Source organism: Triticum urartu, chromosome 2 (genome assembly GCF_003073215.2).
Source record: "Triticum urartu cultivar G1812 chromosome 2, Tu2.1, whole genome shotgun sequence".
In the NCBI taxonomy this organism is placed as follows: Eukaryota; Viridiplantae; Streptophyta; class Magnoliopsida; order Poales; family Poaceae; genus Triticum; species Triticum urartu.
The window spans coordinates 634,302,144-634,325,135 of NC_053023.1; the positions used below are offsets into that span (position 1 = coordinate 634,302,144).

At 45.6% G+C, this 22,992-nt stretch overlaps 1 protein-coding gene across 1 annotated transcript; it reads left to right on the forward strand.

Moving 5' to 3' along the window:
- Positions 1–635: 635 nt before the first annotated feature.
- LOC125539325 (heat stress transcription factor B-2a-like) lies at positions 636–2,060 on the forward strand. The gene is made up of 2 exons (XM_048702756.1): positions 636–1,029; positions 1,116–2,060. The coding sequence occupies exons 1-2, from the start codon at positions 817–819 to the stop codon at positions 1,809–1,811; spliced, it is 909 nt and encodes a 302-aa protein (XP_048558713.1). The 5' UTR covers positions 636–816; the 3' UTR covers positions 1,812–2,060.
- The last annotated feature ends 20,932 nt before the right edge of the window (positions 2,061–22,992 follow it).

Below are 22,992 nucleotides of genomic sequence, written 5' to 3' on the forward strand. Positions count from 1 at the left end.
GGAGGCGACAAGAAAACAACCGCTGCTACTCTGGCCAGAGCCAGGTTGAAGAAGAACGAGCTCTGGCGGCTGTACTCCCTGCAAAAGATGGGTGGCTTGATGGGCATGGAGGAGAGCATGTTTCCTGGAGAGTTGATATGGCCTCATGTCTCATCTTAATGTCAGTAGCTGGTCCATGTTTTAGCGTGTTTGTCCAGACTAATACTTTATTGCCTAGGTTCTTTGTTTCTGTTTTGCTTTGCAAAAAGTTGTTGCCGGAGAGATACTCAATCTCCTCCCACGATTTGTAATAATGATGTACTCTGTGAGTTTAGAACTGGGGCGGGACTGCCCTTTTTCGTTTAGTATTATAAAATGTTTTACTTATTTCCAATCAGTTTTATACACATTTTAGTGTGTCTGTTTATTCGTTTTAATTTTATAATAGTGAACGGAGAGAGCGTCATATAAACAATTTCATTTATTATTTTCTTTGTAGGCTTGCTTAAAACTCAAACAACATCGTAAAGAAAAAACCTCAAGCAATAGTCAAAATATTGGCTACCCAAACCGTCCTCCTTCGCAAAGCTACAGCTCAGCCCGTCTTGAATCCCCGATCCAGCAGCGCCGTTTCTAGAAACCTCGCCACGTGGCCGACTAGAAAGGATCGGAACCTTCCAGAACCCGCTGGATGCTTCTCGCCCCATCCCCAGCCTACCCCCATCACAAAATCCCCATTTCTAGACCATTCCTTCCTTTCCTGCGCAACCAAACCAAATCTCCCCGTCTCCTCTCGCCAGAGCACCACCAGCACCGTCGCCCTCAACCAACTCATCAATGGCGTCGCCGGCGCTGGGGGCGGGGACGCCGCCGTTCCTCACCAAGACGTACGCGATGGTGGACGACCCGGAGACCGACGACACCATCTCCTGGAACGAGTCCGGCACGGCGTTCGTGGTGTGGCGCCGCGCCGAGTTCGAGCGCGACCTCCTCCCCAAGAACTTCAAGCACAGCAACTTCGCCTCCTTCGTCCGCCAGCTCAACACCTACGTGCGTTCCGTCTCCGCCCACCCACCTCTCTCCGGCTGGTTCGGTAGATCCAGATTACCAAGGGTGCTGCCGCGTTTGTTGTGCAGGGATTCAGGAAGATAGGCCTTGACAGGTGGGAGTTCGCCAACGAGTGCTTCAGGAAAGGGGAGAAGCGCCTGCTCAGCGCGATACAGAGGCGGAAGGGATCTGGCGCCGGGGCGCCGGCGCCCGCCATGATGGCGACGCCGATTGCGACGGCGATTCCGATCTCGCCCACGCCGACCAGCTCCGGCGGGGACGCCGCGGTCTCTTCGTCGCCGCCGCCCGGGCTGGCGCTGGTGGCCACCGGCGCGATGGCCGAGCTGGAGGAGGAGAACGCGCGGCTGCGGCGCGAGAACGCGAGGCTGGCGCGGGAGCTCGCGCGCGCGCGCCGCGTCTGCGACGGCGTGCGGCACCTCGTCTGGCGGTATGACCACGGCGGGGAGGAAGTGGGGGAGGAGGACGAGAGGCACGGCGCCGCAGGCGCGAAGCCGATGCTGTTCGGCGTCGCGATAGGGAGCAAGAGGTCGCGCGAGGACGGGCACGGGGGAGGGGATGAGGGAAATGGGGCAGAGGAGGACGGCGAAGACGACGAGGAGGAGCAAGAACACGACGAGGACGACGAGAGGCACGCCGCCCGGCGAGAACAAGGGAAGGCTATGAGGACGGAGCGGTCGGATCTGAATGTGCTGTCGCTGTCCGTGCGGGCGGCGGCGGCGGCGAGGCCCGACGGGGGCTCGCGTGATCGTAGCGGAAACCACTAGTAGGATCTAAATCCACCTCGGGTGATCGTAGCGGAAGCCACTAGGATCTAAATCGTGTACCACTCTAGCTCGCATTATGACGTCTTTGTATCTTGACGTGACAAGAATTGCATTGCTGGTAGCACAATGTAGAATCAGCAAAACCATGTAGAACAACTGGTAGATTGTTCGGTAGTTAGGGCCTGTTTGATTTCCATCTAGACCTAGGGTTGGGAAAATGAGAAGAATTGGATGCCATGGTTTATTGTAGAGTTTTTTTTTTCAGAAAGGCCAAGGTCATATTTAAGTAGCACAAACCCATATATAGAACCCCTATAGAAACAAGCAAAAAGAGTGTATGTGATGCAGGAGAAAAAAAACATCACACTCTTCTAACCCAATAATCATGACTCAATACCCTAATAGGTACACGTCCTTTCTTTCAACACATGGCATCACATCTATGTTGTCAATTATCCCCCTTCACACTCTCGCCGATGGTTTGTTTCGTCTCCAAACCTGATTTTATCGAGGTGTTCATTTTCAATCCAGATCGGTATGAAAGAAGAAGAACCACACGTTGTTCATTAAGGTTGCATCATAAGTAGCATTTTAAAAATAATTAACAAATAAAATAACATCATATTTAGATTCTACATATTTTCCTAATCAAAATTCATATATAACATATTGAATTTGAAGCTAGGTTTAAAAGATATGGATATTTTAAAAAGCATTTGATATGTACTGTGGGTTTATTAACCCAATTATTAGTGGTTTCCTACTAAAGTGAAAAATCTGACTTAAAACTAGTTTTCGGGTTGATTATGAGAAATATTAGGAGGTTTCTTGCAAAACCAAAAATCCGACTTAAAATTGGATTGCAGTTTAATTTTTAGAAACATCAGGGCAAACTGATGGTCAAGACGTGGCGAATCCAAACGTTACTGACCATTCGATTTCCTATCAATTGCATTGGATTCTGCCATGTGTACTATTTAGAAGTTTCTAATAATTAAAAACTTATCCTAGAATCATGATCTTGCTCCAATAGAGTTTCTTGCTTGAATAAAGGCGCATCCATTTATGATTTAGTGTAGATCTTCCATGCATGCTCATGCTTCATTAGAGTTTCTCTTGAATAAAAGTGTATCCATTTATGAGATTACTTGTGAATTTTTACTCAAGATTAAAGAGTTTGATCAACCATTTCTTACAGGCCATATATCTTGTCAAAGAATTTCAATCAAATGTTGCAACACTATCTTTGCATATTCATGAAATTTAACCATTGAGGCCATAATGTGTTATATATACGTATTGGAGCACTATGCAGCTAAGGTTTTCCCTTTTCAATAGATCTAGGTATCATTAGTAATAAATTTGTATCTTGAACTTCATGCACGTAATATGTACGTGTCAGTTGTTTGTCAACATTGTGTTATAACAATATCTCACAACTCACGTGAAAAGCACGTGGAACTCACTAGTAGGTATAGATTAAAATTTCGACTGAATTATTGAGGGTGCCAAAGTCTTCCTTCCCCTTTGTCTCAGTGAAGTTATATTGTTTATATTTTAGGGTTTCATAGAAAGGAAATTATTGTGAAGTTAGGCTCAATGATGCTAAGTTTGTTCTTTCAAAATTGCTTGCAAAATTCCCTCTTAAGTTTTTTTGCATGCCAAAGCATTTCATAGAGAAACAAAATCTATGATGTTGGCCCTACAAGTCAAACAAGAAGCACTGTACAAGCCCTATGAACTAGAATCATCTAATTGACCAGTCTGTCTCCAATTTCGATCATTATGTTGGGGAAAAGTGTGTGAAAGATCGTGGATGTCGCCTAGAGGGGGGGGGGGTGAATAGGCGATTTAAAATAATTACGATTTAGGCTTGAACAAATGCGGAATAAACCTAGCGGTTAATTTGTCAAGCACAAAATCTACAATAACTAGGCTCACCTATGTGCACCAACAACTTATACTAAGTAAGATAAACAACTATGTGATAGCAAGATATATGACAAGAAACAATATGGCTATCACAAAGTAAAGTGCGTAAGTAAAGGGCTCGGGTAAGAGATAACCGAGGCACGCGGAGACGACGATGTATACCGAAGTTCACACCCTTGCGGATGCTAATCTCCGTTTGGAGCGGTGTGGAGGCACAATGCTCCCCAAGAAGCCACTAGGGCCACCGTAATCTCCTCACGCCCTCGCACAATGCAAGATGCCGTGATTCCACTAAGGGACCCTTGAGGACGGCCACCGAACCCGTATAAATGGCAACCCTTGGGGCGGTCACCGAACCCGTACACTTTGTCAACCCTTGGGGGTTGTCGGTGTCAAAACCGGCGGATCTCGGGTAGGGGGTCCCGAACTGTGCGTCTAGGCCGGATGATAACAGGAGGCAAGGGACACGAAGTTTTACCCAGGTTCGGGCCCTCTCGATGGAGGTAAAACCCTACGTCCTGCTTGATTAATATTGATGATATGGGTAGTACAAGAGTAGATCTACCACGAGATCAGAGAGGCTAAACCCTAGAAGCTAGCCTATGGTATGATTGTTGATGTGTATGTTGTCCTACGGACTAAAACCCCCCGGTTTATATAGACACCGGAGAGGGTTAGGGTTACATATAGTCGGTTACAATGGTAGGAGATCTGAACATCCGTATCGCCAAGCTTGCCTTCCACGCCAAGGAAAGTCCCTTCTGGACACGAGACGGAGTCTTCAATCTTGCATCTTCATAGTCCAGGAGTCCGGCTGAAGGTATAGTTCGGCTATCCGAACACCCCCTAATCCAGGACTCCCTCAGTAGCCCCTGAACCAGGCTTCAATGACGACAAGTCTGGCGCGCAGTTTGTCTTCGGCATTGCAAGGCGGGTTCCTCCTCCAACTACTTCATAGAAGATTTTGAACACAAAGATAGTGTCCGGCTCTACAAAATAAGTTTCCATATATTGCCATAGAGAGAATAATATTTACACAAATCTAATCTGCTGACGTATTCCGTAGCGTGACACACCACGGCCAAGCCTTTATCCGAGTCGTTTCAGTATCCCACCTCAGCGCGTTATGCGAGGCGGTTTCCTTGGCACGTCTTGTCAAAGCAGAGATCGTGTCCCCTTATTCCGGGATTCTCATCAATACGGGCGTGGGTAACCCAACCGCTTCTAGGTCTCCTAGATCATAGGCAAGTCCAAACGGACACGGAGAGGACGCTCGATATCCACCCTCTTTATAAAGGGATGAGGCCTTTTATTTTTCCCTCCCGTGCTCAATCGAGTCCTTCCCCCACCTCAAGCTCAAACGCCCAAAGTTCAGGTCAGGTGCTCTGAACCTTCAGTCATGTCCGGATCTAGCCTTCAAGGCCGATGGGTGCCTTCTTCCGTCATGGAAGAAGATGTCAAAAAGTTGAGGGAGGCCCGATATCTGACCGCCGAGATTCTGCATTGGCTGCCTCCCCGGGGCCAGGCCGTCCCCTCCCCCGAACCCAACGAGAGTGTCATGTTCGTCTCCCACTTCCTCCGAGGTCTAGGCCTTGCATTGGATCCTTTTGTCAGGGGCTTGATGTTTTACTACGTGCTAGATTTCCATGATCTAGCTCCGGACTCCTTTCTTCATATCACGACATTTATTGTTGTGTGCGAGGCCTTCCTCCGGGTTACCCCTCACTTTGGCCTATGGCTCAAGACCTTTGAAGTAAAACCGAAGATGATCGAGGGGCAACATGCGGAGTGTGGAGGTGCCTCAATACACAAGATGACGGGAGCTGCATGGCCCAAAGGTTCCATTCCAGAGGTGTCCGAATTATGGCAACAGGAGTGGTTCTACATCACGGCTCCTAGAAGTGCCAAGTGGGCGGCCGCCCCTGTCTTCCGCCCGGGCCCTCCACCATCGCTGATGTCATGGATTAGCAGAGGATTGAGCTGGGGTCCGGCCAAGGACGTGCCTATACTGCAAAGCCGCATTCAAGATCTCTTTAACGGAGATTTCAGTTTGGTTGCGGTAACACAAGTTATGCTGGTTCGTCAAGTCCAGCCTTGCAAACGCCGACCTCTTCGCTTGTGGGAGTTCAACCCCGAGGGACCGCGCGCCATTCAAAATTTCCTCGGCCTAATGCACGAGGAGATGTACAAGTCGTTCTTTGGACCTCAAGTGGAGTGTCCGAAAATCACCGAGGACGCGGGCCTGAGTAGCAACCGCGCCGCCGAACAGGTAAGGCGTCTTCCGACCGAGCGTACTACCTCTTCTTTGATGCGAAGTTATTTCTGAGAGTTCGCTTTTTGACCAGGACTGGCTAACGAAGGTGAAGTTGATTCGGTGCTCGGCCCCCCTCCTTGAGGGTTTGGAAAATCTGATATTGGAAAAGATGCTCCAGACCGCACCCTGCCCGGAGCCCTTGAAGGAAAATGCGGGCGGTCGCGGGCCCCCAACACTGGCCGCTCTAGCTGAGGGAGCGAGCGTCTCCATGAAGGAAGATGATCATAAGAGAAAAAGGATTGCGTCCGGGGATTCGGAAGCCGAAGCTTCCAAACGGGAGAAGAAGTCTCCCACAGAGGGTCCTACCCCGGGGGGTGCGGTTACTGCATAAAGTCTGAGGGGGATCAATTCTCCCTCGAGTCGTAAGTGACCCAAAGTACTTTAATAGTACAGATATGTCGTCTTTTCTTCTGAGAAAATAACCACTGCATATATCTTTGCAGTTCGGGCCTTAGCCCCTCTCAGATGAGCTCATCTTCGGGGGATCTTCTTCGGGAGATGATGGAGAGCGAAACGCCTCCTCCGGACTCCTCCGCTCCGAAAGCGGGCGATCCTGAAGTGTCGTCGCGGAGGGCCTCTCCGGGTCCGGCGAGACCAGAAGATAATTCTGTCGACCCCTGAAGCTTCCCGTGTCCGGCTCCCAAAGAGAGCAGGCAAACGAGTCTGGCACCGTCTAGTGTACGGTCGGATGTTCTGAGGGAGTTGGTGGGGCGAGCGGCCATCTCAGATGAACACCGTGTGCTGATGAATACGGTGATGGAGAGAATCTCGTCCGCCGAAAGCGGATTGCATAAAGCTTTTATGAGTCTACTAACAGGTTTTGAGGTACGTAAAATAATGTATGATAGTCCTGCACATGCTAAGTGTGCACTGTGTAGATAGTAGCCCCTGAGACTTTGGTTGTCGTTGGGAACGACGACGATCAGAGGATCATAATCCCAGGTAGTAACCATACTACTTTTATGAGCAGGTGATGGAAGCTCCGGTGGCTAGCCGGACTAGCGAGTTTGCCCATTTAAAACGGCAGTTGGATGCGGCAGACACCGACATCGAGCTTGTTAACAAAAGGCTTGACGAGGCGCATGGTAGGTGTTATTATCTGGTAAACGCCGCATAGTAAGAGCAGCATGAAGGCAGTATATTTAACATGTTATTACTGCAGATGGAGCTGCCACTGTTGAAGCCTTGCGGGCGGAACTTGCCTGAGCCAAGGAACAAGCGAGATTGAGTAATGCGGCTGCTTTGAAGGCGGCCGAAGAGTTGCGAGCCGAGAAGGCCGCGCATGGCGAGAGCCGGGATAAGATGGCCAATATGGCCGTAGAATTAAAAGCCGCCGTCGACCGTTGCCGGGCTCTTGAAAAGGAAAACCAGGTGAAGGCATCGGACCTTGAGAAGGCTGCTGCAACGGGAAAAGACCTCCGCTCTGCTATGAGGGCAAAGAAGGAGGAGCTGTGGGAAGCCGGGGATATTCTAGCTGGGAAATCCTTTATGCTGCAGAGGAAGTTCGGAGATCCACGGTATGCCCCTCTGGATCGGCTGTGGAGTTTGGAGGATGTGTATATGGATTTGGCGGCGAGGGCTGCCGATGCGGCCAAATACTTCCAGAGTCAGGCGGACCGTCAAGTAGACCAGCTGTTTTGGAAACAATTCCTTTCTCCCGAGTGTCCGCTTTCATTGACGGACCAATTAGCCGAATGGGCCGAACTAAATAGGTTGTCCGGACTCTCCATGAGGTCTGTTGTGGATCAGCTATGGCCGAGAAGGTTGAAACCGAGCAGCTATTTCAGCTTGGTGCAGCAGTTCCTTGACGTGGTGCCACGCATAAATGCGATGAAGAGGTCGGCGTGCATAGAAGGCGCACAAATGGCCTTTGCCCGTGCTAAAGAATACTGGGAAGAGATGGATGCTACCACTGTTGCAGCGCAGGATTCGGCCATAGGTCGAAGGGCTGCTGAGCACTACTTTGAGGAAGTTCTTGAGGGTGTTCGTTTGATAGAGACCCAGTGCTCAAAAAATATTATGTTTGAGTGACATGTAATCTCATTGTAAGTGAAATTCTTTTATAAATTTTCATAAGGCTACTTTTATACTTTTGCCTGAAAGTAATGTGATGCCTCTTGGGCGGCCGTTTATGTATACATGTGTATAACCTGAAAGATTGCAGTCGTCGGCTTCAACCCCCACGCATATAATGCGGAGGTGTTCACAGTAACACGCGTTCACACTTAACCCAACATCTTGGTCCTATTAAGGAGGTCATAGCGGAGCGAGCGAGGCAACCGGACTATAATGCTTTAACACTTTCACTTAGCCATAGGAGTTTGACAGTGGGGCTACTAGATAGCCCCTGGTGGCTCCGCACTCTCCCGATCCCGGGGTGCGTATATGCCTGGACAGAAAGCGGCCCTTCGTTAAGGCGGAGGAATTCTAACATTCCCATGGGTTATCGAGTGGTTGACCAGTCTCGCGCTAGATCATGACAGTCAGTTTTTGGCTTTCTCTACTGAGGTGCTCGTCCGGATGAACCAGGGCACAATCGCAGTAGTTCTCCTGGTGCAACCTTAGCCGGTAAAGAAGAACGTAAGGCACCAAAACACAGGAGCCGGGCAAACCCAACATTTGACCAAAGACAATGATTCGGAGCTGATGCATATAGGGCCAAACTCGCGACGCCGAACACTCCCTAAGGTATTCGGTCTTTGTGGTATAAACCGGGCTTAAATAATGGCCTTCGTAAGAAGCCCCTTATGTCCAGGTACGTGCATTGGTCTGGCGTGGCCACATGCCAAGAAGTCAGCATCCTTCTCAACGGTGGATATGTATCAACAAGAGACAGTAAAAAAGGTTTACGCAGGGTCTTAATCTAAAAAGAATCCTTGGAGCGGGTCCCTGCTGCACGTCTGCGCCTGTGTCTCTGTTGTGCCGTATCCTGGACGGGTGTGGCACGATGATCGTCTGTAAAAGAGAGGAATTTAGGTGAAAAAGGTTGTCGTGCAAAAAGATAATTAAAGAAACTATGCATAATTCAAGATGAGGAGGAATGGCCACATGTCTGCGCGCGTTGAGCCCCTTGTAAATAGGGGTGTGACCATTTATTCGGTATAAGTAGCGGCGCCGGACTCGATTAGTTGTGTCTGAGGTCTTGACGACCTATGGGGAGCTTTGGCTAGTCCGGGCGCCTTTAGTGTGTGGCTGCCAAGGCAGCCTCACTCTCTTCGGCGCGCAGAGATCGCTTGATATTTCCGTGCACTGAAATGATGCCGCGTGGACCGGGCATCTTGAGTGTGAGGGAGGCGTAGTGTGGTATTGCATTAAAGCGAGCGAAGCTTCGCGCCCGAGCAGTGCTTGATAGCCACTTTGAAACGGAGCGATGTGGAAGGTTAAATGCTCGCTACGGAAGTTATTGGGGGAGCCGAATATGACTTGTAGTAGGAGGGAGCCCGTACAACGAGCCCCTGGGCCTGGCGTTACTCCTTTAAAGGTAGTATTGCTATGGCGAATTTGTGTTGGGTCTAACCCCATCCCGCGGATTGTATCCTGGTATATTAGGTTTAGGCTGCTGCCGCCGTCCATCAAGACTTGTGTGAAGTGATATCCGCCAATTACTGGGTCTAATACCAAGGCAGCCCATCCTGCGTGTCGGATACTTGCTGAGTAATCACGATGGTTGAAAATGATCGGTTGAGACGACCATTGGCAGGGCTTCGCGGTGACAGGCACTTGGGTATATTTTCCTGGGGGTGCCGCGTTGTTTTTTCCCTTGATCATGTGTAGTACGTTTACTGTTTTGACTTCTGGTGGGAATTTTTGTTCCCCAGTGTCTTGCTTGGGAGGCTCGTCCTCGTCTTCACTTGGTGTATCCTCCCCCTTGTGTACGGCGTTGAGCTTGCCGGACTGCTTGAAGACCCAACATTCTCTGTGGGTGTGATTAGCGGGCTTGCTAGGGGTACTATGTATCTGACATACCTGGTCCAGAATTTTGTTGAGGCTGGATGGTTCATCCCTGGTGCCTTTAGTGGGCGGCTTTTGACCTGGCCGGGAGTTTTTGAATCTGGCATTTACTGCCGTGCCCTTCGTGCTGTCTTCTTTATTCTGGCGTTTGCTATTGTTGTTGCGCCGTGATTTCCCGTTTCCATCTCTAACTTCAGATGTACTGGGGTCGCTGGTGCTGCATCTGGCTAGCCAGCTGTCCTCACCCGCGCAAAAGCGGGTCATGAGGTTTGTTAATGCGGCCATCGTTCTCGGCTTATTTTGGCCGAGGTGTCTGGCGAGCCATTCGTCACGGACGCTATGCTTGAAAGCTGCCAAGGCTTTGGCGTCCGGACAGTCGACAATCTGGTTCTTTTTAGTGAGAAACCTGTTCCAAAGCTTTCGGGCTGACTCTCCGGGCTGTTGAGTTATATGACTCAAATCTTCCGCATCCGGAGGTCGGACATAAGTTCCTTGAAAATTTGCCCGAAAGGCGTCTTCGAGCTCTTCCCAACTTCCAATGGAGCTTTCGGGGAGGCCTTTGAGCCAGTGACGAGCTGGCCCTTTGAGCTTGGGGGTAAGTATTTGATGGCATGGAGATCATCTCCTCGAGCCATATGGATATGAAGGATATAGTCCTCAATCCAAACCCCAGGGTCTATTGTCCCATCGTATGCCTCTATGTTTACGGGCTTGAATCCCTCTGGAAATTCATGGTCCAGCACCTCATCGGTGAAACATAGGGGGTGTGCAGCACCCCTGTAACTGGGTGTACCGCGTTGTTCTGATGCTTGTTGTGTTGCATTGTATGCTGGGGCGCGCTTGCGTGGTCCATAGATGGATCTTGTTGCGCCATCCTTTGGGTGCGAGCCCTCACGTGGGTCGCGTGTTGTATTGTGAGCGGCATTGTATGCCGTTCTGTGTTGATAGAGGGGTCGTCTATCCGACCAGGTGGTTGCTTTGATATTTGGTTGTGGGGGGTTGGAGGCCTCCTCATCGAATTCGGGTAGCAGCTTCCGCTTTGGGTAGCTCTTTGAGGGGCGATCGTCACCGTACATTGCTGCTGTATTAAGTATTTTACTCCATCTGAATTGGAGTTTGTTTTGCGCGGCCTTGAGCCTTCGCTTCTGCTTTTTAAGGCTCCTTGCGGTGGCAACGAGCCTTTCGCGGGCATTCTGATGCTCCGGGTGCCTGTCCGGCGTTATGTCGTCCGGACCATTATCCCTGATAGTATTTGTTTGTTCGGTTTGAATATCCGGATTGCCGTTGTCCGGCAGCGGTTCGCCCTGCTCCAACACTGGGTCTGTGATCGCTATTTCTTCGAGGCGGGATTTGGGGCGGCTCTTGCGTCACCGTTTTGACTGCTTTTCGAGGGAACAAGCCTTCGGTGCGTCCTTCCGCTCCTCGTCGTCATCTTTTGGTGCGTCCATCGTGTATACGTCATATGACGAGGTGGCGTTCCAGGGCCCAACAGGCACTGGTTCTTCATTGTCTCCTTCATCAGCGTCCATACCGTCGATGTCTTCGGAGTCGAAGTCGAGCATGTCGGTTAAGTCGTCGATAGTGGCTACAAAGTGGGTGGTGGGTGGGTTTTGAATTTCTTCATCGTCCGTACCCCAACCTTGTTGACCGTAGTCCGGCCAGGGCTCTCCTGATAAAAGAGAGAGACTTCAATGACTTCAGAATATCGCCGAAAGGCGAGTGCTGAAAGATGTCTGCGGCAGTGAACTCCATGATCGGCGCCCAATCGGATGCGGAGGGTTCGGAGTCCGGAGAGGAGTCCGGCTCCTTGGAGTCACGAGCCTCGCAGAGTACGGGGCTGGTGTTCGGCTCAGTCGCTGTTTGGATCGCAGCCGTCGAGGTGGCGTCCAACCGCCCATCCTCGATCGGCGCAGTTGGCTCCGAACTGAGGGTCGGAGCCGGTGCGGGTGCGGCCTCCAGGGCACCGTTCGGCGGCAGAGCTAGATCATGCTCGTCATGACAGTGCGGTGCACTCAGCAGTGGTTCAAATCCGTCGAAGATCAAGTCCCCGCGGATGTCAGCCGTGTAGTTTAAATTTCCGAATCTGACCTGAAGGCCAGGGGCGAGCTTTCGATCTGCTCTAGATGGCCAAGTGAATTGGCCCGTAGTGCGAAGCCGCCAAAGATGAAGATCTGTCCGGGGAGGAAGGTCTCACCCTGGACAGCATCGCCATTGATGACCGTAGGAGCCATCGGGCCCGACGGCGACGGCACAGAGGAACTCTCAATGAAAGCACCAATATCGGTGTCAAAACCGGCAGATCTCGGGTAGGGGGTCCCGAACTGTGCGTCTAGGCCGGATGGTAACAGGAGGCAAGGGACACGAAGTTTTACCCAGGTTCGGGCCCTCTCGATGGAGGTAAAACCCTACATCCTGCTTGATTAAGATTGATGATATGGGTAGTACAAGAGTAGATCTACCACGAGATCAGAGAGGCTAAACTTTAGAAGCTAGCCTATGGTATGATTGTTGATGTGTATGTTGTCCTACGGACTAAAACCCCCGGTTTATATAGACACCAGAGAGGGTTAGGGTTACATAGAGTCGGTTACAATGGTAGGAGATCTGAACATCCGTATCGCCAAGCTTGCCTTCCACGCCAAGGAAAGTCCCTTCCGGACACGGGACAGAGTCTTCAATCTTGCATCTTCATAGTCCAGGAGTCCGGCTGAAGGTATAGTTCGGCTATCCGGACACCCCCTAATCTAGGACTCCCTCAGGGGTGGTCACCGGTACCCGTCAAATTGCTCGGGGCGGTCTCCACAACCTAATTGGAGACCCCGACGCTTGCCTGGAGCTTTACACCACAATGATTGAGCTCCGAACACCACCAACCATCTAGGGCGCCCAGGCACCCAAGAGGAACAAGCTCAAGGGTACCAAGCACCCAAGAGTAATAAGCTTCTCAACTGGTAACTTCCACGTATCACCGTGGAGAACTCAAACCGATGCACCAAATGCAATGGCAAGGGCACACAGAGTGCCCAAGTCCTTCTCTCCCAAATCCCACCAAAGCAACTAATGCTAGGGAGGAAAATGAGAGAAAGAACAAGAATGAGAACACCAAGAACTCCAAGATCTAGATCCAAGGGGTTCCCCTCACATAGAGGAGAAAGTGATTGGTGGAAATGTGGATCTAGATATTCTCTCTCTTTTCCCCCCAAAACTAGCAAGAATCCATGGAGGGATTGAGAGATAGCAAGCTCGAAGACGGTCAACTATGGGGGAAGAACACGAACTCAAGGGATAAGGTTCATTGAGGAAGAAGACCCCTTTTATAGGAGGGTAAAAATCCAACCGTTATGCTCACAGCACGCATAGAGCGGTACTACCGCTCAACCTCATGGTACTACCGCTAGGGGTAGCGATACTACCTCAAAGGGTAGCAGTACTACTGCTTGCGAGCGGTAATAAAAAATACATCCGTGCCTACCATCGCTGGACTTATGACGATTTTTTTGGTCCAGAGCGGAAGTAGCCACGGAAGTAGCCGCGGTAGTACCTCTCCCAAGAGCGGTAGTAAAAAATTGCATCCCCTCCAAGCGGTAGTACCGCTCCCATGAGCGGTAGTTCCACTGCAGCCTTTTTAAGGACACCAAAACTGACACAACTTCTGCAAACGGACTCCGAATTGAACGAAACCAAGTTTGTTGGAAAGCTAGAGACAAGGGCTAACACAAACTTGAAAGAAATAACAATAAGAAGGAAATAAGAAAAGGCCCATAAGAAAAAGGTGAGAACCCTTCCTCGAATAAGACTGGTAAAACCTCCAACACCGAAAACGCAATAGAAGAAGCATGTGAACTCGGTTTTCGATGAACTCGAGCTTGTCAAGAAGATGACCGTAAGCTCCAAATCTCACAAGGAGAAAACCAAACAAGAACCAAGAGATACGATGCAAGCATGAAATGGTTTGAGCTCTCTACGAACGATACGATCAAACTACTCACTTGAGAGCCCCCCTTGATAGTACGTCAATCAATCCTATAACCTGGTCTTCAAACTACCACCATGAGACCGGTAAAATAGATAACCTATCAACGGCAAACCTTTGCCTTGCGCATAGTCCACTTGAGCTAGATGACGACGATCTTGACTCCCTCAAGTTGGACCACCTTTCTTGATTGTGTTGGTTCGATGAAGACTAGATGTTTGCCCCCCATACTCTACTATGGATGAGCCGCTCTTTGGCACATCTTCACAAGTCCATTGACACCACAATGGACGGCAAGCTTCAAGGATGATATCTTCATGATGCTCCACTTGAACGTGCACACCGCAGCCTAACCCCATCATGAATACCATGGGTTAGTACACAAAGCGTAATGGACAATGCTTATCATACCATGGGATAACTTGATCCCTCGGTACATCTTGTACGCTTTGTGTGTTGATCAACTTGATTCACTCTTGACTTAGTCTTGATCAACCTTGAATCTTTCCAACTCTCTTCATTTGGATGATGTCTTGAAGGTACACATGAATGATCACACACACTTCTTCTTCTTCTTCTTCAAGACATGCTTGCAATAAGCTCAACACTCACATGACCAATATTTGGATAATTCCTTAATAGCACCTTGGTCGACACAAACTCTCCTTGAAACCAACACATGTACTCCAAGAAAAGCCTATGGACAAAACTTTCAAATGTAACTCAAGGCAACCATTAGTCCATAGAGATTGTCATCAATTACCAAAACCAAACATGGGGGCACCGCATGTTCTTTCAATCTCCCCCATTTTGGTAATTGATGACAATCACTTTCAAGAGAGTTTATACAAGGAATTATGCATCACCATGCAATGCAACAACCAATAATGCATGCATATGAGGTGCAAACGCTTAGGAACACAACCAAAGCAAGAAAAGATGACTCTCTAAACTTCTCGACAAAACTCTCTGAAACTTCTCCCCCATTGGCATCGATTGCCTAAATGGGAGAAAAGCTTAGAAGGCCAATACAAATTGTGGTTCTCCATAAATTGTGTATTTCTCCATAAGAGAGCAGAATGCAATACACATATCCAACGGTAAATACTTGGAGGAAGACAAACTATATTGAGGCCCAAGGATTGCAAAAGAATGATATGCCGCAAAGACATATCAAAAAGAGAAACAAGAAATCAAGCAATCAAAAGATACCAGTTGAAGCAAGCTATCAAAAGATACCAATTGAACCAACTAGACCAAAGATCCTACGAGGCACATGAATAAAAGATATTATGATATGAGAAAAGGAGTGTTCTAGAGAAACTAGAGAAGCTCCCCATGATTTGTGCATAATTTAGTTTTTTAATTGGATACAACGAGCACAAAATAGGATCGTCACTCCCCCAAGATCAATAGAACCTCACGAGAAGTGCAAGAGAGCAACGAAGTGTTCTAAAGACACTAGTGAAGCTCCCCATGATTTGTGCACTCCTTAGAATATTTGCATTAGGATACCAAGTGCACAAAAATAGGATCATCGATCCCCGAAAATCAATAGAAACTCACAACAAGTGCAAGTGGACATGTAGGAAACAAAGCCTAGCACTTGCAACAAACAAATGGTTGAGCAACATATAAAAGAGGAAACTTAAGAGTAGGCTCAACCAGAATGATGTGTGTGAGTCATGGCAAAGCACTTGAGAAGACTAATGTAAGGGTGAGCATTAAGCATCAACATAGTCTTGAATAGTGGAGATACAAGGTGCATGACATGTCCTTCCCACACACACCAAGCAAATGGGTTCACAAGCACACTAAATATGCACAACGAATAACCAACACTTGTGACAACCCAGGGTGAAGAAAGAAAATGATAGCTTTCTTAAGAGGAGGGATGCCAATCAAAATGGAAAAAACCTCATCAAGACAAGCAAGAGAAAAAATATCTTCACCACCACACAGTGCATCAAGATGCAACGATATAAGATCCGCACTCAAGATAAATCCTTTCACATAACCACCAAGGAAAGGTGGACGTGAAAGAATAAGGATATCAACTACATATGTAACTTCTCTCAAGTGTATAAGATCCTAGGTAGATGAAAATCATGATGGTACCAATCCACAAAGAAGGATACACACACGAAATAGTTACAAAAAGGAAAGAACAAGATATCCACAAGGAAGACATAAATATACCAATAAGAAATTTGCTTGAGAGCATAGCACATGGATAGATATGGTCTTATTGTATATAAATGAATCCCAACCACACGAACATCAAAGACATCACAACTAGCAACAAGAGATCATTGTTGGGATGCCTTGAGAAAGGAAACAGGTATCACAAGAAAGAATGAATAACATGCCATGATACAACCTACACAAGGTTGATGCAAGAAATGTATGCATGAAGTATATGAAGATACTTGTTACCGAGTTAACATTGGAAGGATGTAGTAGATACCAATTGAAGGTAGATAATAGTTCATTTATCATCCTAGCTTGACTCCAATAAGCACATGGTGACAACACCTTCCTTGTGAGTGAGCCGAGCATCCAATGCATCTCCAATTGTTCCTAGAACAACAACACAAACAAAATGGTACCCAAACTCATTGGGACCAAAGAGGTAGAGAACCAACAATATACATGACAAACTCCACATAAATATGTGCATATAGATATGAAAAAGAATTTCATGCACATCTCATCCAATTTGAGACTTGGTGGAGTTTCCCCTATATATTGGGTCAAAGAAAGAAAGAAAGCATGCCAAAGAAACTACATGAAGTTAATATGCATGCTCAAGACTTTCAAGAACCGATACCAATTGACAAAGAAATACCAAGTGAAGAAAACATACCAAATGAATAAATCAACACTTGGAGGATATCAACTGAAAGATACATCAAGGAATGAGATATCCATTGATACATGCAAAAACAAAGATGTCAAACTCCCAAAAGAGTGGATGGTTCCAAACAAACCAATCTCTCTACAAAGTTTCATGATGGCATAAAGTACCAAAAAAGAAAACGTCTTGCCTTCCACTAACACACACTTGATAAGGATCACAAGATGAACGTTCTAAGAAAAATAGGATAGCTCCCCCAAGCATTGTGCATTATAGAGAATTTGCATTTGAATACAAAAAGCACAAGATGGGATCACCACTTTCACTATATCTATACAAACACTAGATAAGCTCAAGGAAATAACAAGATCCACAAGTGGTATGGAATACAATGGGAGTTGACACAATCCTAGGCAAGAGATAAGGCAAATAAAAGCAAAGGCCAATGTAAAGATGATCAATAATTTCTACCACACATAAGTGAGTACCAATTGTCAAAAGACAAGAAGTATTTGGAAATAATCCCCGTTGGTAGATAGCAAGGATATCCAACATCATGTTCACACCAAACACAAGCAAATTGCAACTTGTAGAGCTAACATGCCACCTAGGAACAAGATAATTTACAATATCAATTCTAGGTGACAATATCTCAAATGTACACATATTCTAGGCTTGTAATATGCACATAGCATATTACTCCCCCATAATGTGATACCAATAAAAACTTAACAAGAGGCAATAAGAGGATCCAACAAGAGATAATTAATGGACTATTTAGAATTTAAATTTCTCATGAGAAGACATACCACATAGCGACTAGATAATCTTGTAATGTAGCCAATCTTGAGACTATTTAGATATAGTATAGAAACTTGATAAACTTGGATATAGTATAGAAACTTGAGGCACATTGGATATAGTCTCCTTAATTCTTCGTAATGTAGCCAAGTCTCCAATGCCCTCCAACAACACCTATTGATCAAGTTTGAGCTTGTTGGTCCCCAACCAAGTTGGGTCCTAAGAGGTTAGTCACAATAGGCTTGGCAACCCAAATGGTTTCTTGAAACCACTTTGAGTACCAAGAAACTTGGCAAACACATTGCCAACCATATCCTTCCCAAGAGAATAGATATCATCAATAATAATTGGGTTGGATAAGTTACCAGTAGTGCATGAGGAAGCAAGGTGACCTTTCTCACAACATAGGTAGCAACGTCTACTCTTCACTTTCTTCTCACTTGATTTCTAAACTTGAGAAGCATTAGCTTGAGTTTTCTTGGGAAGAGGCCTTTCTTCAACTTGAGGTTGAGCATGAGAATGAACTTGTGGCCGCTTCCCTTGTTACTTGTCACTAATGGCCTTCTTCTTCAATGGGCAAGATCTAACATGATGCCCTTCAATCTTGCACTTGAAGCAAATAATCTTGGCCGAATTCTTGACTTGCTTTTGGCCCTTCTTCTTGTTCATATTGGACTTATTCTTCTTATTGGAGTTGAATCCAAGTCCACCTTTGTCATTGGGGGATTTTTGCACACTCAAGATATTGTTGAGTGTGGACTTCCCTTCATGACATATTTCCAAGTCTTTCTTTAATGAAGTGACTTGGGCCTTGAGCTCTTCGATTTCCTCTACATGGTTAGTCTCAACACAAGTACTAGAGGAAGTATAAACTTCATCGTTAGAGTAACAAGGTGATACGTCTCCGACGTATCTACTTTTCCAAATACTTTTGCCCTTGTTTTGGACTCTAACTTGCATGATTTGAATGGAACTAACCTGGATTGGCGCTGTTTTCAGTAGAATTGCCATGGTGTTATTTATGTGCAGAAACAAAAGTTCTCGGAATGACCTGAAACTTCACGAAGATTATTTTTGGAAAATATAAAAAATACTAGGGAAAGAATCAAGGCCAGGGGGCCCACACCCTTTCCACGAGGGTGGGGGCGCGCCCCCTGCCTCGTGGGCCCCCTAGAGCTCCACCGACCTCAACTCCAACTCCATATATTCACATTCGGGGAGAAACAAATCAGAGAGAAGGATTCATCGTGTTTTACGATACGGAGCCGCCAAGCCCTAAATTCTCTCGGGAGGGCTGATCTGGAGTCCATTCGGGGCTCCGGAGAGGGGAATCCGTCGCCATCGTCATCATCAACCATCCTCCATCACCAATTTCATGATGCTCACCACCGTGCGTGAGTAATTCCATCGTAGGCTTGCTGGATGGTGATGGGTTGGATGAGATTTATCATGTAATCGAGTTGGTTTTGCTAGGGTTTTGTCCCTAGTATCCACTATGTTCTGAGATTGATGTTGCTATGACTTTGCTATGCTTAATGCTTGTCACTAGGGCCCGAGTGCCATGATTTCAGATCTGAACCTATTATGTTTTCATCAATATATAAGAGTTCTTGATCCTATCTTGCAAGTCTATAGTCACCTACTATGTGTTATGATTCGGCAACCCCGAAGTGACAATAATCGGGACCACTCCCGGTGATGACCGTAGTTTGAGGAGTTCATGTATTCACTATGTGTTAATGCTTTGGTCCGTCACTCTATTAAAAGGAGGCCTTAATATCCCTTAGTTTCCGCTAGGACCCCGCTGCCACGGGAGGGTAGGACAAAAGATGTCATGCAAGTTCTTTTCCATAAGCATGTATGACTATATTCAGAATACATGCCTACATTACATTGATGAACTGGAGCTAGTTCTGTGCCACCCTAGGTTATGACTGTTACATGATCGATCGCATCCGACATAATTCTCTATCACCGATCCATTGCCTACGAACTTTCCATATATTGTTCTTTGCTTATTTACTTTTCCGTTGCTATTGTTATCATCACTATAAAACACCAAAATACTACTTTCGCTACCGTTACTTCTGCTACCGTTACCACTACTATCATATTACTTTGCTACTAAATACCTTGCTGCATATATGAAGTTTCCAGGTGTGGTTGAATTGACAACTCAGCTGCTAATACTTGAGAATATTCTTTGGCTCCCCTTGTGTCGAATCAATAAATTTGGGTTGAATACTCTACCCTCGAAAACTGTTGCGATCCCCTATACTTGTGGGTTATCAAGACTATTTTCTGGCGCCGTTGCCGGGGAGCATAGCTCTATTCTTTGAGTCACTTGGGATTTATATCTGCTTATCATTATGAAGAACTTGAGAGATCCAAAAACCAAGATTTATCCCTCAACTACGAGAGGAGGTAAGGAACTGCCATCTAGCTCTGCACTTGATTCCCCTTCTGTTTTGAGTAAGCTTGCGACACCTAAACCTGCTTCTGCTATTAATTCTGATATGTCGCATGTTATTGATGATGCCACTTCTGCTATGCTTGATACTTATGATGAAACTACTTCTATGCTTGATACTACTATGCCACTTAGTGAATTTCTTGATGAACAACTTGCTAGGGCTAGAGAGAATGAAATTATTGAAACTGATAATATCGATGAAAGTGATGATGAAGATTCTCCCCCTAGACATGAATTACCTGTTGTGCCTGAGGGCTATGTTATGGATGAAGAAACTGCTAGAGATTTTCTTTCTTGCAATGATAGGAGTGATCTTAAGAAATTATTAGCTAAGCTGAAACAAAAAACTCTGAATGCTAGAATGAAGTATGATCCTGCTTATGCTACTTCACCTATCTTTGTTACTTATAAGGATTATGAATTCTCTGTTGACCCTGATATAATTACTTTGGTTGAATCTGATCCTTTATATGGCTATGAATCTGAAACTGTTGTGGCACATCTTACTAAATTAAATGATATAGCCACCCTATTCACTAATGATGAGAGAACTCACTACTTTTATATCCTTAAATTACCCGTTCTCATTAAAGGGTGATGCTAAGATATGGTTTAATTCTCTTGATCCTGGTTGTGTGCATAGTCCCTAGGATATGATTTATTACTTCTCTGCTAAATATTTCCTTGCTCATAAGACACAAGCTGCTTTAAGGGAGATATATAATTTTGTGCAAATTGAAGAAGAGAGTCTCCCACAAGCTTGGGGGAGGCTTCTCCAATTGCTTAATGCTTTGCCTGATCATCCTTTCAAGAAAAATGAAATACTTGATATCTTTTATAATGGACTAACCGATGCTTCCAGAAACCACCTGAATAGTTGTTCTGGTTGTGTTTTCAGGGAAAGAACTGTGGATGAAGCTGAAATTATATTGAATAATATGTTGACTGATGAAAATAATTGGACACTTCCTGATCCAATTCCTGATCGAATTTCTGAACCAACTCCTAAGCCAACTCCGAAGAAAAGGGGTGTTCTATTTCTCAGTCCTGAAGATATGCAAGAGGCAAAGAAATCTATGAAATAAAAAGGTATTAAAGATGAAGATGTTAAGAATTTACCTCCTATTGAAGAAATACATGGTCTTAATTTACCGCATGTTGAAGAAACACAAGGTCTTGATAACCCGACACATGTAGTAAAGGTAAACTCTCTCTATAGATATGATAAAGCTGAAATCCCTCCTACTAAGTTTGCTAGCCAATGCTTAGATGAGTTTGATAACTTTATGGTTAAGCAAGAAAACTTCAATACTTATTTTGGTAGAGAATTAAAACGCAATGCTTATATGACTGAACACTTGAGTGATTATATGGCTAATGTTAAAGGTGAACTTAAACTTATTAGTAAACATGCTTCTATGGTTACAACTCAAGTAGAACAAGTACTTAATGCTCAAAATGATTTGCTCAATGAATTAAATAATAAGAATGATAATGTTGTTAGAGTTGTGACTGGAGGTGGTAAAATGACTCAGGAACCTTTGTATCCTGAGGGCCATCCTAAGAGAATTGAGCAAGATTCTCAGAGAACTAGTATTGACGCACCTAGTCCTTCTAAGAGGAAGAAAAAGGAAAATGATAGGACTTTGCATGCTTCTAGTGAACCTGTTATTGACACACCTAAGAATCCCAATGACATTTCTATTACTGATGCTGAAACACAATCTGGTAATGAACATGAACCTAGTTATAATGTTAATAATGATGCTCATGTTGATGCTCAACCTAGTAATGACAATGATGTAGAGATTGAACCTGCTGTTGATCTTGCTAACCCACAATCAAAGAATCAATGTTATGATAAGAGAGATTTTGTTGCTAGGAAGCATGGTAAAGAAAGAGAGCCATGGGTTCAAAAACCCATGCCCTTTCCTCCTAAACCATCCAAGAAAAAGGATTATGAGGATTTTGAGCGCTTTGCTGAAATGATTAGACCTATCTTTTTGCGTATGCGTTTGACTGATATGCTTAAAATGAATCCTTATGCTAAGTATATGAAAGATATTGTTACTAATAAAAGAAAGATACCTGAAGCTGAAATTTCCACCATGCTTGCTAATTATACTTTTAAGGGTGGAATACCAAAGAAACTTGGAGATGTAGGAGTACCAACTATACCATGCTCCATTAAAAGAAACTATGTTAAAACTGCTTTATGTGATCTTGGAGCCGGTGTTAATGTTATGCCTCTCTCTTTATATCATAGACTTGATTTGAATAAGTTGACACCTACTGAAATATCCTTGCAAATGGCTGATAAATCAACTGCTATACCTGTCGGTATTTGTGAGGATGTGCCTGTTGTGGTTGCAAATGTTACTATTTTAACGGACTTTGTTATTCTTGATATTCCCGAGGATGATAGTACGTCTATTATTCTTGGAAGACCCTTTTTGAATACTGCAGGGGTTGTTATTGATTGCAACAAAGGCAATGTCACTTTTCATGTTAATGGCAATGAGCATACGGTACACTTTCTGAGGAAACAACCTCAAGTTCATAGTATAAACTCTATTGGAAAAATTCCATCAATTATTTTTGGAGGCTTTGAATTTCCTCTTCGTACTGTCAAGAAGAAATATGATATACTTATTATTGGGGACATGCATATCCCCATTGAGGTAACGTAGTGTTATTCGAAATTTCTTCGGTTCCATGTTATTCGGAATGAGTTTGTTAACAAGACTTGATCAACCTTGTTAGTGGATTCCTTTTTGATGAGCATAAGATGGATGAAGTTAGAAAGCACAACTCTCTGTACCCTCTTTTTACTTTCTTTTATTATATTAATAAAGCAAAAAAAGTATATTCTGTCTGTTT